Source organism: Borostomias antarcticus (genome assembly GCF_949987555.1).
Source record: "Borostomias antarcticus genome assembly, chromosome: 15".
Taxonomy (NCBI): Eukaryota; Metazoa; Chordata; class Actinopteri; order Stomiiformes; family Stomiidae; genus Borostomias; species Borostomias antarcticus.
Genome location: NC_140248.1, coordinates 13,173,225 through 13,193,280, shown reverse-complemented (window position 1 = coordinate 13,193,280; position 20,056 = coordinate 13,173,225). Strand labels below are relative to the sequence as shown.

Here is a 20,056-nt window from a genome sequence, read left to right as displayed (position 1 = left end):
TGTGTAGTCTGCTGTACCGGTAGGAAAGAATGTCAGTGTGTGTCTGGCTCTTTCTCTCTCTACAGGTGCTTACTGTTTGGGGCTGGTTGTCCGACCAGGAATATCCTGTGTGTTTCTGTTTTGTCTACTCTTCTAGGCAGTCACTTTCCCTCAAGGATGATGCAGGAACTAGCCATAGCTTTACCTCTCAAAATGAGGCTATGATTTCACAACTGGTGCAAGAGCAAAAGTAAAAATTACACTCTCAGTTCCTTTATTTGTCACTGTGGGGAAATAACACTTATTCCAAACATCATCAGACAGCTTCAACACTGAATTTTCTTGGTAGTTCATTGCAGTCTCAGACACCAGTCTCAAATCGGAATCAAACCGGAAACCAACTGGACCAAGAACAGCATATAGATATAACCCCAGAGAGGACGGATCAATCCCAACCGGACACAGAGAAACCGAAATACAAGCAAAAATCCACAGCAAAAATCCAAGCAAAAATCAAAGTCTCCACCCAAGTCCAGAACACTCTGTTCACTGGTGAGGAAATAAAATGTGCAATGAATCTTTAGAAGTTTACACCCAAGTCCAGCACACTCTATTCCACCAGATAGTGAGAGCAGCCCTGGCCAGGCTGTAACGTTGAGAGAACCTTGGAGGCTGCTGAGTGGGGAGAGAGAACGTTGGGTGCTGCTGTGTGGAGAGAGAGAACGTTGGGTGCTGCTGTGTGGAGAGAGAGAACGTTGGGTGCTGCTGTGTGGAGAGAGAACGTTGGGTGCTGTTGTGTGGAGAGAGAGAACGTTGGGTGCTGCTGTGTGGAGAGAGAGAACGTTGGGTGCGTGTTTTACCTCACGCCTACCTCTGTCCTACCCTCCCACAGAGGGACCCAGCTTTCAGGAGCTGAGGAAAGTCCACTTCAGGGAGAGCAGACAGGTGCTGCTGGCTCGGAGGTTCCTGGCCAAAGACAGTGATGAGGAGGAGGACGAAGATATGGATGACACTGCCGATTATCCGCTCCCCACTCTAAGCAACTGTAGTAACTGTAACTGCCCCTCGGGGGTTGGGAGCAAGCTGCGCAGCTGAGCAAGCAAGCAGGTACGATCCATGATGAGCACGCCATAAGACTATGTTGTTCATGCACAGACTCCATGCTGCAAGTAGACGTTCAAGTCTTACTCCAAACCTTGATGTAATAACTCCGATATAATAATGCTGTCTTGGTGACACAGTTTCAGGAAGGAGTAAGTGTCAATGAACATCTGTCTGTCTTACGCAATATTATTCTCTTCCATAGATACAGGGAAGCAGGCTGCTCCCTCAGATCCCTGATGTAAGATGAGAGAGTATCTGAGCTACGGACACTGTTTCATCTTCACCTCACATCACATCACACATCTAATGCTCACTACAGTTCTACCAGCACCCTTCCTACCACTCCAATTATAGACTTCCAAGAAACTTCAGAATCTTGTCCTCCTGTCGTGCGTCATGTTTTGTTTGAGTTTGTCATGTTCCAGTGCCCCATGGCCCCCAGATAATGTCTGAGTCATACTCCATAATTATTTCACAAATCTAGTTTAGGGTTATACTCTGTCATGTTCTGTGGGACATCCTTGACAGTTCACAGTTCTTCCTTTTACCACTAGAGTGCACTAGAGTTAGCCGTAAGATCACCAGGTTACATTAGAGTGCTCTGTCCTGTGATCTTCTTCTCACAAGTGAGATAGGGAACATCCTATGGTATCACTTCTTCACTTTTCGGTGCGGTTTCATGATCATGTCTGTACTTTACTTCTGCTGTCAAGTGTAGTTCCTCTCTGTACGGAGAAAGTCCAATTGTCCAGGGCCTAATACAGCTGAGGTGACGTAATCACCAGGGTTTCCAGGACACCACCAGAGTCAGTTAGCTGTAATTGTCTTGTTGGAATATTATTGACTTCACTCTGTGGCTCGCTGCTGTGCTGTTTTTATCACTACACTAAATCAGCTAGGGACGACTTACAGCAGTAAGCTGGTTGAGGTTCATAGGTGTTAGGTGGTTGAAGCTCCCTAGCATAGGTCAGATTTTTAACAGCTTGCTTTGTGTGCACATTAATTTGGATTTTGTCAATTATGTTGTTTGAAAGGTTGGTTATCAACATGTCCCACAGCCACATTCAGGAAACACGTGTAATCTGGGTGATAGTGTAACTTCATTTCTTCCAAACCTCTGACTTTAACAACCAGCCTAACATCTTCGTGGGCTGCTTTTCAGACCATTCCTCAGCTGTATAAAGCATTATCAGTCAGATAGAGTGGAGGTCTGTGTACATGTAACCCATACGTTCCGGCGTGCCCAGGGTGGGATTCAAACCCAGGTCTCCCGCGGGACTGACACGGTTTCAACTAGCTATGCCGATGAAAAGCTAGCTCAGTATTTATACTGGGGAGTGAGTTTAGTCAGAGTATGGGTTGGCATTGTAGCAATGGAAATGGTACTACTACTCATATTCTATGGTTCGGCTCAATATTGACTGATTGGTGGGACAATATCAAGAATGTTATCAAGGAGACTGTAGGTCAAGAGGTCCATCTATCGGATAAATGTATTATGTTGGGCATAACTGAAAGTATGAATGTATGAAATCTCACAACACCAGGGGATGGGTACTATTAGCATTAACAACAGCCAAGCGGGTGTTGTTGAGGTATTGGAAACAGGTCAGAGTCCCTCCTTTTGAAGAATGTGCAGGCTTAATGTGTGAGTTGGCGAGCTTTGAAAGAATCACATATTCTGGGTTAAATAAATTGGATGAATATAGACAGATATGAGGTCCATTCCAGAGCTGGGTAACATCGGGCACTACTGTTTAAAAACATGAATTGTCCCTTTTTTCTTAAAAATAAATAAATAAATATGTAATACATATTTTATTTAGTCATTTTATATATTTTGCATTGTTGAATCCCCCACAGAGTAGCAGAAACATGGACACTCTTAGAAACAATGGGCAATATTATCAGTGGCCCAGCAACCAGTGGGATACATTTTTGCCCCTAGGGTATGGGGAGAATAGGATATGATTTTGCTGGGTGACTGTGTTACAAGGCATTTCTGGTTTGTTTTCTTGTCTGTTTTCTTTTATTTCTTTTTTGGCTGTTCTTGTCTCTTGTCTGTTTTCTCTTTTTTTAGTCATTTATATTTGTCTTTGTCTTTGTGCATATTATACAGGGATGGGTATTGATGTTCTATGAACATTGATGTGCAAGGTTTTATCTATGGCTGTGCAATATGGTGTTTGTATATTGTGAAAGAAAAAAAAAAATTTGATTAGAAGAAAAAAAAAACAATATGAGTATGAGTAGAATGGATGTTTACCTTCATGCACGAGTCATTGTCAAACTGTTCTTCCTGAAAGCTAAGCCAATTTGCATTACCCAATGCTTTCAGAGGGTTCATATAGAGAGTTTGTGTATGACCAAAGCATCAGCTCGCACTCTGCAGGGAAGCAGGGCAGAGGTGTTGGTCCTGGTGGTGAGGAAGGAAGGGTGGGCTCGGTACTGATGGGTCATTGAGCTGGATTACAGGACGGGTCACGTGTTGACTCTCTTCAACCCGTCTAAATTGGATCCTGAGTTAAGACCCCGAAAGATCAGATACAGGGGTTAGTCTATGTATAGTATGGTGTCAGACCCTACTCTTTGACTTCATGGGTTCTACCTACAGTCTTTAGCGACATGATCCCAATCCCCCCATCTCCTTATCCTTAACACCATGATCTCAATCCAATTTAGGTATTTCTCTCTCTCTCTCTCTCTCTCTCTCTCTGTTACTCTCTCTATCTATGATGCTTATCTTGTATATTGTATTCCATATTTTAAACAATGAGAATGTTGTGTGAATCTTGCAACTCTTTTTGTCAAAATGTTACATTTGTCATAAATGTTAATCATTCCCCTCATGGACCCCGCCCCCTCCCCCATCCTGACCTGGTTTTATGAATCACAATCCTTGTTTCTGTGTCATGCTCTTAGACATCCAGCTAATCCACCCCGTTCTTCTGATCTGTGTTCTGCCTGCCTCCTCCATCCTGTGACTGCCATTCTGCTGCTATTATGGTTTATTGTTGAACCGCTCTAGTTTTCTTTCCAAAGGGGGACATTTGGTTGGCCGAGACAGCATCCCCTTAACACACAACAAGACAGACATTATTATCGACAGACGTTCAGACTGTACAATAAATTACAGCAAAAACAACAACAATACACCTAATTGAAGGAATTGGCAGGTCATTAGTCTCACAGTGTTTACTTTGGGTGTACAAATTACAGTTGCACGCATAATAATAATAACAATAATAATAATAATAACAATCATCATCATAATAAAAATATAAATAAAAATAATTACTGAACCTTGAGGGTCCTTATTAGCCACACGTGGCACACACAACACAAGTGAGAGAGTGGCACCACAGCACACACAACACACACACACACAACACAGCACACACAACACACACACACACACATCTTCAGGTGTCGCCAGTGGAACTTGTCCTCTGCATTTATTCCATCCAAGGCCTCCTCCAGGGGCAGCCAGGAGCAGAGGGCAGCCTTATCAGAGGGCAGCCTTATCAGAGGGCAGCCTTGTCAGAGGGCAGCCTTATCAGAGGGCAGCCTTATCAGAGGGCAGCCTTATCAGAGGGCAGTCTTATCAGAGGGCAGCCTTGTCAGAGGGCAGCCTTATCAGAGGGCAGCCTTATCAGAGGGCAGCCTTGTCAGAGGGCAGCCTTATCAGAGGGCAACCTTATCAGAGGGCAACCTTATCAGAGGGCAGCCTTATCAGAGGGCAGCCTTATCAGAGGGCAACCTTATCAGAAGGCAGCCTTATCAGAGGGCAACCTTATCAGAGGGCAGCCTTATCAGAGGGCAGCCTTATCAGAGGGCAGCCTTATCAGAGGGCAGCCTTATCAGAGGGCAGCCTTGTCAGAGGGCAGCCTTATCAGAGGGCAGCCTTATCAGAGGGCAGCCTTGTCAGAGGGCAGCCTTGTCAGAGGGCAGCCTTGTCAGAGGGCAGCCTTGTCAGAGGGCAGCCTTATCAGAGGGCAACCTTATCAGTGGCGCCTGGGGAACAAGGCCAAGTGCTCGGTCCATGTCCTGGTCAGGGACAGGACTGAAGAGCATCTGTTCTTCTGCATGTTTTTCATATTGGGGTTCTATGTGGAGGGAACTCGAGTGAGCATGGAGAGAACATGCCAGCTCCACACATGCAAACTCCACACAGAAAGGCCCAGGAGAACGCCCATGTGGGAATCGAACCCAGGTAGGGATAGGGACCAAGTAACGCACCAAGCCACCGTGCCATCCATGACCAATTTGGGGTCCAGTGTCTTGCTCAAGGGTACTTTGGCCCGATGAAAGGAGCTGGGATCGAACCGAGGACCTTCTGAGCCCCAGCCGCCCAGACATGACCAAGTGCTTATTGTAGGACCTGAAATTGAGCTTCATTCTAAATTCAAATAAACACACCATGTTTCTCTTTGGTAGATCAATAATGGTTATTATTAATTCTACCTCAATATTTGAATTGTTTCAGAAGTTGAAGCTGGAAAAAAAAAACTCTTTGAGACTCTTTGAGACGGGCTGAGAGTTGTGTCACTTGGGTTTTCAACCCCCCCCCACCAGTAATCACCCCCATTGCAGATTTACACTAATAGCCTCTGACAAGTCGCTTTCCCTGATACTATAGAGACATAATCCCTGTGAGCTAATGAACTATCAAGTAGGATTTTAAATGTAGAGTAAGCCTAGACCTGATCCTCCCACCTTTGCAATACACCATGTTCCAGGGCCAAAAGTGAGAGGAGGAGATGCAGACAGCATGTACAGCCAAGTTGGACAGAGGATATAGATGATTTATTTATTAACTAGTCGGCAGAGAACAAATGGAGAGCACACAAATAAGTAGCCAATAGGAAAAAGGGATTATATGGTGGATTTTGTTTGGTTTCTTCGTTCCTTGAACTGATTTCCCCACAGACAAGGACTGTGAGGTAGGTCAATCATCTCCATCTTATTAGTTAAAAATGGCTCTTAACAATTCTCATTCTCCAACTGAAGTGTCATCTTTTGAGTTTCAGTTTGAGCTGCAATGAAATTGAATTGTTTTGGCTGCACAATTTAGCAATGACTTTTTGTAAGATTGTAGTTATTACAGTATTAGTAGTGATGACCGTGGTAAAGGGATGCTGGCGACAAATCTTGCACGCCGCAGTGCTTCCAGGCAAACAAGATTATATTTGTATTTATTTATTTTACTAATAGTCTATCTAGCTATCACTCAGATTATATCCTCCCTTGTTGCACTGGGAAACATGTCATAGAATGTACAATGTGAGTCATTACTACAAAATACTAATTTTGTTAAAAGGATATTGATTCTTTATTTAACAATGCAAATCTATTGGCTTTGAAATTTAATCAAAGCACCAGCAATGCACAGTATCATTGTGTAATGACATTTGTGTGTGTAAAATGACTGGGTTGAGTATTCTGCTTGACTAAAACCTGTGTATTTAGAAGGGTACTATTTGGGATCATATGTCAGTGCATGGGAGCAAAGCAAATCTCAGGTATTATTGTTCAGGGTTAATTGGATTTAGGAGATTCCGGAAAGTAGAGATATCCAGCCTAGAGTCTTGTTTCAGGTCTATCACCTACAGTCTGGTCTAATTTATGATTCTCTAATCATTCATTTTTTAATTTACATTATTATTTCATTTTAAAATGTAATTGTTGTTATTAAATATGATATATCATGGCTGGATTATTTACATGAGTAATTTCATTTTAAAATTCATGATTATCATGACATATCGGTGTATCATGACTCATCTACAATGAATAAACATACACAAAGATTAAAATATTCTTATACTACTCTTACAGATGATACACAATTGTGTGGTCAGGTTTGCTTTGTTACTCTTGTTGAGAGTGTATTGCCCTGTGTGTGTGTGTGTGTGTGTGTGTGTGTGTGTGTGTGTGTGTGTGTATGTGTGTGTGCGCGCGCACCAGGTGGAGGCCCAGCCATGGACATCGGAGGTCTGGAGACGGTGGTGGCCAACTCGGCCTACGTGTCCGCTCGTGGCAGTGTGGACGGTGCCGCGGCCGCCACCATGCGTGATAAGAAGATGCGCGCCCGGCTCAACCTTCCTCACATCACAAAGTGTCAGCACATGAAGACCACGGTCGACCAGGCCTTCAACAGCATGTGTGACAAGCAGCCCATTGGCAAGCGTCTCTTCCAGCAGTACCTGGAGAGCGAGGCCACCCATAAGAATGCTGGAGAGCTGTGGAAGGACATGGAAGACTACAACACGGCCCAGGAGAAAGACCGAGCACAGAAGGCCCAGAAGATAGTCAACAAGTACTACGACTCGGCCTCCAAGACCTTCTGCAAGTTCCTGGAGGAGAAGGCCGTCAGCCGAGTGAAGGAGGACCACAAGAACACCCGCAACGACCTGTTCAAAGAGAGCGAGCAGCATCTGCTCAAGCACCTGGAGGCCACGGCCCTGACGGGGTTCAAGAACAGCATGTTCTTCCTGCGCTACGTCCAGTTCAAATGGCTGGAGGGCCAGGCTGTCAATGAGGAATGGTTCATGGACTTCAGGGTGCTGGGTAAGGGAGGGTTCGGGGAGGTACATGCTTGCCAGATGAGGGCCACAGGCAAGATGTACGCCAACAAAAAGCTCAACAAGAAGAGGCTGAAGAAACGTAAAGGCTATGAGGTAGATCACTGGTCTGCTTTTGGGAACACACAGTACCAACTGTTAATGTTGTCTTGTACAGTAATTATATTAATTTAAATCCCCGAGGTGACCCTGAACTTACTTGCTCTACACACAGACACACACACACACACACACCTAGATACCTATAAAAGCAAGGGGACACTGGCAAGAAAGAGGAAAAGAGGGAGAGATGAGAGACAAGATTATCCAAGCTATGTGAGTGCAGAGATTTAGTTCACCTGTAATCAGGTCCACAATGGCTCAGTCCAAAGAGGCTTGTGGCTCTCTGGGAGACCCTGCAAAGCAGCTCAGGGCCCGACATAGAGAGGCCAGTCCCTGGCCACAGCCCCCTGCTTGTCTATGCATTAGTGGGTAATGGAGATTAACCTCTTGGTCAAACTGTGCTGACTATGTTCTGGATACAGTAATACTGTACAAGTGTCCAGAGGGGCTTGACCTGTAGTCCGTTATAACCCAGATGGATGGAACAGGGCCAAGAGTCATGACAACACCCGTTTCACATCATCACAGCCTGATCCTACCTTAGACAGCGAAAGATGATTTTGTGTGACTTTTGATATCCATATCTTAGAGAGAGGCTTCAAGAATAAAAATACACATAGTCAAGTATAGTCAAGTTTAGCTGTATTTGATGATATCTGGATGCCTGGGGTTGTCCCTCCCTATTGAGCTAATACCTCCTTATGCAATCTTCTTTATGCTTGAAAACTTTTTTGCGTATATTTACTTTGCTTTTTGCTCATTTTTTAGGGAGCGATTGTGGAAAAGCGTATCCTGGCTAAGGTACACAGCCGCTTCATCGTATCGTTGGCATACGCCTTCCAGACCAAGAACGACCTCTGTCTAGTCATGACCATCATGAACGGAGGAGATCTCAGGTAAAGCATGCAGAACCAAGCCCAAGCAAACGCATGCGTGCCACACAGAAGTGAACACGTACAGTAGGCTACTGTATACACAACGTTTACCCCTGCAAATCAGACATTACACAGGCAAAGAGGCTCAGAGACTCTCTCTCACACACACACACACACAAACACACACACACACACGCACACACATACTGTACACACATACTGTACAGCACCCCTAGTCTACGCAGCGCTGCACAGGTAGTGATCTCTCTCTGGGCTACAGTGTGGAAACCCTGAATACTCACACTAATCTCTTCTAATCAGCCTAAGGTAGCTCAACTTCACTGATATACTGGCTAGTCCCTCGGGTGCGTAGGGCATGACGTCAGAGAATAAACTTGAGGGCCCGCCCACAGCACAGCACAGCACAACACAACACAACACAACACAGCTTCTGACTGTCCACAGTAGTCTCGCATAGCCAGGCCTATCTCCACACTTCATTTACATGCCGGCGCCGGAGAAAGGTCTGGCTGGACTCATTACCATTAAGGGATAGGGGGGAACAAAACGTTGTATTTCTTTAAACGAATCACAACTGTCTTTGGCGGAGCAGTTACTAGGTTGTTGTTGTCTGGGAGAATCTCCCATCGCCACTGATTGGCCGACCACATGAATCTGCGCCACTGATTGGGCAGTAATAAACAGATGACAAGGCTTACCCCCAAAACCTACATCCGTTGAGTCAGACTTGTCCACACAGATCTCGAGCCTGTCACTTTCATCTCTCTCCTATATTGAACTCCAATTTCTGACTTACTTTTCTGGTCATTCTCTCCAACCTTGCACCTGCTTCACTGTCTCGCAATCTAGGTACCACATGTACAATGTGGATGAGAAGAATCCTGGCTTCAATGAGATCAGAGCGTGTTTCTACACAGCCCAGATCATCTGTGGTTTGGAGCATCTCCACCAGCACAGGATCATCTACAGGGACCTGAAGCCAGAGAACGTCTTGCTTGATGATGCAGGTGGGCACTATCCCAAAGGCACTAAGTATGGGCCTACTGTAGGCCCACAACCCAACCTGAGTGTAATCACATCCCATACACTTTCTGTGTGGCCTCCTCAGCACTGTTTTAGCACACCCAACAACCAGACCGTTTTACAACTGATTCAATACTATAAACTATATCTATTTAGACCAGCAGTGATTGATCCCAATAAGTTGTTCTTCATATTGACTCGAAACCCCTCCCTGATCTCCCCCAGGACATGTCCGTCTCTCTGATTTGGGTCTTGCTGTCGAATTGCCACCAGGAAAAAACAAAACTACGGGATATGCAGGCACTCCAGGTAAAAGGAGGAACACATTAGTTTAAGGTGCAGTGTGTGATTTATGGTGGCATCTAGTGGTGAAGTTGCAGATTGCAACCTACTGAATACAATGACATGGTGCAACATGGCGGCCTCTGTGGGAAGGACCTGCTCCCTATGGAGATATAAAGGCCTCATTCTAAGGTAACAAAAAATAATGATTCTTATTTTCACGGGATTATACACTAATTAAAACATACTTATGAATATTATATTCAATTTCTCCCAAGTCTACAAAAATTCTGCCACAAAATTCTACACATTGCACCTTTAACTGATATTAAATCATCACTGATGATGTGTTGTTCTGTATTCCAGCCTCTGTGCCACCTGGGAATCACATTCATGTTCATGGTCTCCATCAGGTTTCATGGCCCCAGAGCTCCTTCAAAAGAAGGAGTATGACTACACAGTGGACTATTTCACCCTGGGGATCACCCTGTATGAGATGATTGCTGCCAAAGGGCCCTTCAGGGTTCGAGGAGAGAAGGTCAGTCACCAATTCAACCAGTCTGCTCTACTGGTCAACATCTGATAGGTTTAATTGTGATGTACAACCCGAGGGACAGAGTGAATTTCAAGCAGCTTAAAGTGTCATATAGTGAAATCAGATTGAGTGTTGCATTATGTTAAGGTGTGTAATCATTGATGTGAATGGTTTGATTCCACTCAGGTTGAAAACACTGAGGTGACTCGGCGAATCTTGAATGACCCTGTCTCGTATCCAGACAACTTCAGTAAAGACTGCAAGGCTTTCTGTGAAGGTCTGATGGAGAAGGATCCAGCGAAACGCCTGGGATTCAAGAACAACGACTGTGCAGAGATGAAGAGTCAACCCTTCTTCAAGAACCTCAACTGGGGACGTTTGGAAGCAGGTGACGGAACCAAGACAGAACACACACTGAAACACACCACAGTATAGACAACACACACACACACACTGAAATCCACCATGGAATAGAAAACACACACTGAGACCCACCACAGAATAGACACTACACACACACTGAAATCCACCACAGTATAGACAATACACACTGAAACCCACCACAGAATAGAGCACACACACACACACACACACACACACACACACACACACACTAAAACCCACCACAGAATAGAAAACACACACACTGAAACCCACCACAGAATAGAAAACACACACTGAAACCCACCACAAAATAGACAGTACACACACTGAAACCCACCACAATATAGAAAAGACACACACTAACACCCACCACAGAATAGAAAACACACACACTGAAATCCACCACAGTATAGAAAACACACACTGAAACCCACCACTGCCAGGGTCAGTTTGTGATTCATGGCTTTATTTCGCTCTTCACTGTCTGAATGAGAATAACTTGCACTCCAATTAAACAGTCTCTTTTAACGGTATTCCTGTTAACACACACTCTACTCTAATCCTCACAGGCTTGATGCTGCCCCCATTTGTCCCTGACCCCAAGATGGTGTACGCCAAAAACATCGATGACGTGGGCGCCTTCAGCACCATCAAGGGTGTAGTCACTGATAACAAGGACACAGAGTTCTACAACGACTTTGCGTCTGGGAATATCCCTATCCCGTGGCAGGAAGAGATGATTGAGACGGGAGTGTTCGGAGAGATGAACGTCTGGGCGGGGAAGGGCAAGCTCCCCAGTGACCTTGACCCCAACCATGTCCCCGTCGAGGCCAAGGGCGGAGCGTGTGTTCTGCTCTGAGCCAGAGTAGCTGGGAAACGAAGGAGCAAAGAAAAGAAGGGATGGGCATGAGACAGAGAGAAGGACAAGGATATGTGCTGATGTTTCAATGCCATTGCAAGCAGGAAATGATTCAGTCCTATGTATACCATATCAATGGTGAATAAAATTGTATAAAGTATATAGACAGAGACAAAGACAGAATAAGTAATGTTACATTACAAATTTTAAATAGAGGATTTCTGAGAACGTTTACAATATGTCAATGTAATTAACATTTTGTATAGAAACTATTTTTTGGCCAAAGAAAAAAGAATGTGATAAAAATAGTGAATGAACAAATATCCCATTACTCACTTAGCACTTACTATAAGCTGTTTTAGTATGTAATGGGCAAGGAAATTATTATATGTATATTTTACTTGTCTATATATGTTATTATATATACAGTATGTCATATATTATGTAAATCAAATCTAGTTTGTATCACATTAAACACCTTTTGTAGTTCCATGAGTAATCAATAAAATACTGCAATGCACTACTGAATACTGTTTTATTTAACAGGCAGAGGATTCAGGTAAAACACATTTTGGACTGCTGCACATCAGGTGTTAACACTAGAGCCTATGGTACTACCATTATCTACTGTTTGTCACTATACACAGACATTATGGAATCAGTCCATTGACTTCTGGTAAGAGAATAGACTGGTGTCATAGTTTGCAAACTTTTAAATTGCTTCTAACTTGTAGATGAGCCTAAGTAATTTCATATTGTAAATTTGTAGTTTATCCATCGATATCCACATTTCTTATTTGATATACCTTGTGCACACTCAACCAAAGTATGAGTATGGACTTCCCTCTTCGGTCTGTGAGTAAAGCGAAAGTGAAATGCAGAAGTGGCCTGATGAAAATAGTCTATGTTAAATCACTCTTTGTGTAAGATGAAGTACAGCAGCAGCAGCAGCAGGTATGCACATACATACAGTGTCATCACCACCTGAATAACTATCAGTATTCATTATGAAAGTAACTGTGTTTATCTTTGCTGTTGTCTCTGAAGGGTGTGATGGTGATGTCCAGCCTTTGACTATTTTTTTTTAAATCTTTGACTCCCCTCCAATATTGTTCTGGCATTTCATTGTTACCAAAGGTTAGGGAGGAGTATCTATCATTTTCTGTCATGAAGAATGTTCAACCGCGGCCAACGATTCCTCCAAAACCACACCTCAAAGCCTCGGAGGGCCACCATGGGGGGAAGAGCCAGGAGGGGAAGGTAAAGAGGATCGTTCTCCAGTTCAGCAGCCAGGAGACTGAGGCGGTGCCTGGGTCAGGCCCTGAGACCAGCAAGGCTGCTGGTGAAGCTGCGGCGAGCCTCTGCTCCTCTCACCGGAGACAATCATCCTCTGAACCCACACCTGCACGAGGACCAGGAAGCAGATCAGGTTGGTTGTAGTTGTGAGCGTCGATGAAGGAGTAAATGTGGTCAAATGTGCAATGAAAAAAAAGTGCATTGATAGATAGATATGAACCTTAATAAACCCTGTGGGGGGGGGGGGGGAGTTTGGGAAATCACTGTGTACTGTGAATGTATTTAAATATGTGACGGGGTAAACATTACATTTCGCTTATACTTCATCTTTCAGCTCCATATGGAAGGGAAGAAAATGTGCCTATTTGTGGGGTTGTGGGTAACAGCCAAAGCCCGGCAGCGCCCCCTACTGTTCACTGCATTTGTCACCTGAAGAGACCTGGCATGAAGCTGGTGTGGTTACCAGTACAAGAGGTGGAGGAATATGAGAATGGCAACTGCAGACACGGGAGAGAAGAGAAGAAGGAGGAAATGGACGATACCAAGAAGACTATGAGGAGGGACTCTTTCCCAGCCCCATCCACTGGTACCTCCCCTTTCCTGGTACCTCCCCTTCCTGAGGTCCACCAACCAGCCAGGCAGATCGGAGCCGTACACAACAGCCCGCGGCTGGAGGAGGAGGAGTCGGTGTACGAGACGATCACTGGGGAGGAAGAGCCGTATTATCTCACTGTCCTCGAGGAGTCCTCTGGAGTGGTACACTCCCAGCCCCATAGACCCTCTCCGAAAAGCACGCTGACTCCTCTTAGGGCAGCAAACTTTCTCTCTAAATTAGGCATCAGGAGGACGGCCCCTCTGCAGCCCACCGCCACCTCCCAGCCTACCCCTCTCCCCTACATCCTGTGCCCGCTACCGCCACTCCACGTGCCCTATCTCTCCAGCCTGCCCTGTGTCCCTGTCCTGCCCTGTGTCCAGCCGCGCCCTCAGCCGCCCGAGTCACCTTCCACCCACTATGATATTGTTGATGAATGGGACAATTTCGTCATGTTAGACATGGAGAAAGGAGAGGAGTAAGTTTGTAACAGAGGCAACTCACCACCATCATCACGCAAATGTTATAGATAAATCTACAGTGTGGTCATCTACAGTTTCAGGTCTGGTCTCATGATAAACATGGAGATGACCAGCAGGTTTGTTTCCGCAGGCCAACGTGTCATACAGACAGCCCAAGGAGAATCTCCACAGACTGGGAACCACAGAGTCAGGATGGTACAGGAAGACCCTCCACCATGGGAATGTTTGGCCAAATGCTGGGTTTACATACACACACACACACACACACACACACACACACACACACACACACACACACACACACACACACACACATACATACATACATACATACATACATACATACATACTTACAGTATTTACAAACAGTCAAGATGGTTTTAAGAAGTTTTAGAATGAAATTCTATTGTTTTGTGACTGTCAATTTGGAAAGTGTAATGTTCTAAAACTGACGTTTTCAAGATTCAACATGTAAAATCTAATGGAGAGACTCATGACGGGAAGGACATTCTGAACCCAGCTCGCCTGCTGTACAGTATGTGAACCTGGCTTAATAAACACGGTCTGAAGATTTCTCTCCTTTCTTTCTCCTCACAGGGCCTCTGTACCAGATCTACCAGGCCAAGGCCACCATAGATGCCCTCAATGCTCAGAGTGTGTCTGAGAGAACCAGGAGGACCAGTGTGGACCTCCAGGTCAGGGTGGAGGGGGGTGGCGGGGTGCTGTTGCCCGAGGGGCTGTCTCTGACCAGGAGGGGCCCAGAAGAGGTGATCCTGTGGCAGGACCTGTCTGTGGTCAGAGACAGTGGGCTCCTGGAGAGACTCAGCCACAAGGAGCTGCAGAGGCAGGAGGTGATTAAAGTGATACCGTACCAGGGGGAGCGATGCATCCTCAGAATGTTGAAAAGAACATTCCCATTTCTATGTTGTTTTTTTAAACATAAAATCACACACATTGTTGTTGTTGTTGTTGTTGTTTAGAGTGCATTTAATTGGTCCCGGGCTGGGAGGTGTTCAGAGGTTGTAAAGGGTAGTCCCAGCTTTCAACTGAAAGAAAAAAATAAAAAATAAAAAATCATCAAAATGGTGATACGAGGATTCTGCCCGACAGTGACGAATGCCACTATGGAGGGTCAACAGAGGGTTATCAGTTATCAAGGATAGTAAACAATCCAAGGTTGTAATTTAGCATAACGTTGAGTCTGAGACTGTTTTTCTGTCTGTCTGACTACCAGAGCCTGTTTGAGGTTCTCACCTCTGAAGCCTCCTACCTCCGCTCCCTGGAAGTGCTCGTTGATCACTTCCTGATGTCACGGTCCCTTCAGGAGACGATCCTCATCTATGACAAGAGGACTCTCTTCTCCAACATCCTTAACGTGCGTGCGGTGAGTGAGAGGTGAGTGAGAACTTTAGACAGACGGGGAAAGGGGGGGCGAAGAACAGAAGATAACGTGAGCACATTCATCCTGAGGTCTCTCTTGTGTAGGTTCTTCAAAGATCTACTGGAGAGAGTAGATGAAAGCATCATGATAACTGATGTGTGTGACATCATCCACCAGCACGCCCTGCACAACTTCTCTGTCTATATTGACTATATACGTAACCAAGGTTACCAGGAGAAGGCCTATAGCTCCCTAATGTGAGTCAACACGCCTGCACACACACAGACGCACACACACTGCACTCGATAAACCCATCGAGCCCATTGCGTGTCCACAAATAGCAGATTGTGTTTGTGCTCCATATTCCCGATGACATCTGACCCCTTAACCCATCTACGGCGCAGGGAGAGCAACAGGGCGTTTTCTGCTGAGATGAGGAGGCTGGAGGAGTCTCCTCTCTGTCGCCGGCTGCCCTTCTCCTCCTTCCTCTTACTGCCTTTCCAGAGGATCACACGCATCAAGATCCTCATCCAGGTGAGCCAGCAGCTCGTCCACAGGCGGAGGGTGTCCAGGAGGGCGGAGCTCCGCGACCTGAGGTGCCAATGTTTTTTCCCGCCCGTGTCAGCGCGGTGTTTCATTGCGACGGTGCCTGTCGGTTCACAGAATATCCTGAAGAGGACTCCGGAGGGTTCCACAGAGGAACACAGCGCCTCGTTGGCTCTGGGCTCGGTCTCTGAGGTACCACCCTGTTACAGTACACAGAATTCAACCCTGTTACAGCACACAGAATTCAACCCAGTTCTGGAACCCACAAATTTAAAGCAAACTTTATTCAGTACTTAACCCCATCCCCCATGTTTCTTAAATATTACTTTGAAATATTTAGATCATCAAGGAGTCCAACACACAGGTTGGCCAGATGAAACAGATGGAGGAGCTCATCCATGTCGCCAACACCCTGGAGTTTCACCAGCTCAAGGTGTGTCATTTCTTCACATGAATCACCAGTACTGCTGATGTAAAGTGCAGTGTGGATGAGGTGCATGGACCATCATCCTCTGTTCTCTCACCTCATCATCCCCAGGCCATTCCTCTAATCTCCAAGAACCGCCACCTCGAGAAGCGAGGAGAGCTCCAGGAGCTGTCCAAGAGCGGGTCCCTCTTCAGCGCCCGGCACAAACCCACGCCCATCTACCTCTTCCTGTTCAACGACCTTCTCGTCATCACATATAAAAAAAGGTGCAGGAGTTTGAGAACGCTTTAAAAAAAAAAAAAGAGGCAAAAACAGCTACTTGTCCAACTGTTCCATACACTCATATTCACTAACTGCCCCCCCCCCCCTCCGCGTGCCTGTCGTTTCCAGTCCCGAGCGCTATGTGGTGACAGACCACGCCCACCGCTCCCTGGTGCAGATGCGGCCTGCTATGGAGTCAGCTGACCTGGGGTCCAGGTTTGAACATGCCTTCTATCTGGTGCTGCTGGAGAATCACAGGGGCAAGGCCAGCGAGCGGCTACTGAACGCCCCCTCAGAGTGAGAAGATACACCCTGCCGAGCGCAACGCGCCTCCAGGCTAATACGCCCCTGCAGTTGCACAAAAAAAATCCCAACACATCATAGCCTACCCAGTTATGCTAAAGAGATCTACCGTCATGCTTAAAGCAAAGATGGCATCCATTCCACACACTCCTTTGTGGCAGAGAAGCCAGATCTTTCTCTTTTTCTCTGTCTAGGTCAGACATGCACAGGTGGATGGCAGCGTTCCCCTCACTCAGTGACTCAAACAAGGAGGAGGTGATTTATGAGGACTGGGGTGAGTAAACACCTCTGATTGACCCAAGAGCATTCATGTACTGATCTGTGTCCTTCCTGACAGAACAATGTGCCATTTGCCCTTCAATGGAGATAACCACATATGGTTGCCTCCGTAATTTGAGGATACAGTGCTCTCTATGTGATGTGTGTTTCAGACTGTCCACAGGCGGAGTGTGTGGAGCAGTACATTGCCCAGCAAGCTGATGAGCTCACTTTGGAGCTTGCTGACATCATCAACATTTTACGGAAGACCCATGAGGGTGAGCAGACCAAACTAGAACAAGATCAACCATTTCTCCATGGGCCATTTCTCCCATTCATATTTAGAGGTCTACTTTAAGATGTTTATATCATCACTCTGCCATGTCTGAACACCTGCTCTCTCCAGGTTGGTACGAGGGGATGCGTCTCTCCGACAGAGAGAAGGGCTGGTTCCCTGCCAGGAATGTGCTGGAGATAACTAACGAACATGTGAGGAGACGAAATCTTCGTGAGCAGTTCCGGTTCTCTCGAGCAGCAGCTGCTACAGAAACGGAGAGCGGAGCAGCATGCTGATCCTCGTGTGGCCAATCAAAAATCGGATCGAGCATCACCCTGTAGATCTCTGGGAGAGGTTCAGGAACTGACTCGAGGTCTTCATCTGCTTTCCATGTCTATCTAAAAATGATTTAAATAACCAAACTTCTAACTGACCTCAATCCAAAAAGTACTTTCTTCAAAGTGTTTTCGTTGACCAATAAACAACTCACATTTCTGCAAATATTTCCTTTATTGGACAGATATTATGTGTCATGTGATAGGACGCTGGACTCCGGGCCAGCCCTGGGTATGCCCCTATGCCAGGACCTTCCTGGCACCATGGCCACCAGTGCAGTACACCTCAAGAGGACAGGAGCACTTCCAACACCGGGAAACACAAAACAGAAAAGTAAAGAAAAAGTATTTCTGGCATGGTCATTAACATTAAAAGGGTTCATAATAAACAGTGAAATAAATGTAGACTTCAACAGTGTGATGTGTAAAGACTTATACGATAATATCACATACCTGCTACAGATGTCACCCGTCAGTTGGAAATCTTCGCCTTATTCTACCTACGGAAGCACAAAGTAGATAGAGACAAGTGATTAGTGTGACCTCAGTAAGAGGTCAGAAAGTGTGTGTGTGTGTTACCATCCCCACAGGGACATGCTACAGGCATCCAGCTCACCTCTGATGAAGGGGTGCTGCTTGACCCCAGAGTCCCGGGAGGGTGGTGCCCGGCTGGAGGGCCAGGGAGGGAGGGGCCGAGGATGGAAGATGGTCAAGGCACGGCTCCCGTTCACCGGGTGGACGCAGCCGATGGGAATTCTTGAGTGTGGAAAAGGTTATTAAGCTGTGTGTGGTTCAAGATTTGCCATATGTACATAATACTGGCACCATGTTCACCGAAATGTGCGTTGCGTCTCTCTGTCAATGCGGGGAGAGCATGATGTGGAATACTGAAGACAATTCTCACTTGAAATGGGCGTCATATGGGGCTCCAAGGCTGTTCAGGTGCGTGAGTCGTTCAGGGCTGTACCTCACTTCATTCGTATACACCAGGTGATCCTCCTCCAACTGGAAAGCCATCAGTCAGGGGCGACAGAGCACACAAATACAGGAAATGCAAAACAATGTCAAGTCTTTCATAATTACAACATCTGATCAAGTCCAACTGAAGTTACTCACAGTTCTGACGGTGCCACATGAGTTCAGAGAGAAGTGGTATATGGCCCTGGTGCCCTCTGTTACTATGGGAGCACATGTCGGGTCCAGTAAGGAAGTGAGTCTGGGATCGATAGGTGGGGAGACGGAGGATGTGTCCACCATCACCACCATGGTGCTGTCTGGTAGACACACTGCAGGCAGGAGAATCAACAGCACCACTACATTCAGTACGCATGATGAGGTATCCCAAATGGTACTCTATGCAGACAGGGGGAACGTCTGGCTTCACACAGGATGGTGAAAACTCTCTTTTTACCCAGCAGTTGCCTCACAGCAAAGACACAGTGCTGGGTGAAGGTGTGCTCTACTCTGGCCGTCTCCCTGTCCTCCACAGTCAGTCTCACGGTGACCACCAGGCCTAGCAGACTGAGGCCCTGTCAAGGAGAGTAAAGGGCTGGAGTCATGGCATCGCGACCAAATACGGGCACCTACATATTTCCTCCGGTGACTCTCAGACAGGTACTGCTCACCTCGTAGGCCATGCCCAGGCCATAGAGGGGGACCTCCATGCTGAAGTAGTCGCCCCTGGTGACCAGTACGTAACCTCCCAGCTCTACCAGCTCCCAGTCCAGCCTTCGACCGCCCACATACACCTCCCACTGGGAGTCCATGTTGCCGTAGTGAAACAGCAGCCGCACACCCCTGGCCGTACACTCTCCCTCCACCCTGGGGAGTACTGCACAATGATGGACAGACAACACAGAATCAGAGAATGGACGACAGGAGAAACGTAGTTGCTCGTTGGGACTGCAAAACTCAGTTAACGCATAAAGTTGCAAGCTTACTGACCAACGTCCTGGAGGTCACTCTCCACAGTAGCAGAGTGGTGATAGATCTCAGCATGGGGGGAGATGATGAGGGTGAAGGTCACTACCAGCGTGTACCTCCTATAGCGTTCGCCAATGTACTAGAGGTGGGGACAGGACACAGATAAACAGGAGAGGACATCACTGAGACATTGAATCACCCCCTGCTGGAGGTTTCCGCCGTCTTTA

The 20,056-nt window shown here is 46.3% G+C and overlaps 2 protein-coding genes across 2 annotated transcripts; both read left to right on the top strand.

Annotated features, from left to right (window-relative positions):
- Positions 1-7,064: 7,064 nt before the first annotated feature.
- On the top strand, positions 7,065-11,748 carry grk1b (G protein-coupled receptor kinase 1 b; the record flags this gene model as incomplete). Its single annotated transcript, XM_084449712.1, has 7 exons — positions 7,065-7,763; positions 8,538-8,665; positions 9,515-9,672; positions 9,914-9,997; positions 10,384-10,508; positions 10,692-10,893; positions 11,459-11,748. 7 exons carry the CDS (start codon positions 7,065-7,067, stop codon positions 11,746-11,748), a joined length of 1,686 nt encoding a protein of 561 aa, XP_084305838.1.
- A 1,167-nt stretch (positions 11,749-12,915) lies between these two features.
- On the top strand, positions 12,916-17,867 carry arhgef15a (Rho guanine nucleotide exchange factor (GEF) 15; the record flags this gene model as incomplete). The annotated part of the gene is made up of 14 exons (XM_084450252.1): positions 12,916-13,177; positions 13,379-14,114; positions 14,249-14,313; positions 14,716-14,969; positions 15,353-15,513; positions 15,604-15,756; positions 15,904-16,033; positions 16,163-16,237; positions 16,386-16,478; positions 16,584-16,738; positions 16,863-17,030; positions 17,231-17,310; positions 17,468-17,572; positions 17,701-17,867. 14 exons carry the CDS (start codon positions 12,916-12,918, stop codon positions 17,865-17,867), a joined length of 2,604 nt encoding a protein of 867 aa, XP_084306378.1.
- Between the last annotated feature and the right edge of the window lie 2,189 nt (positions 17,868-20,056).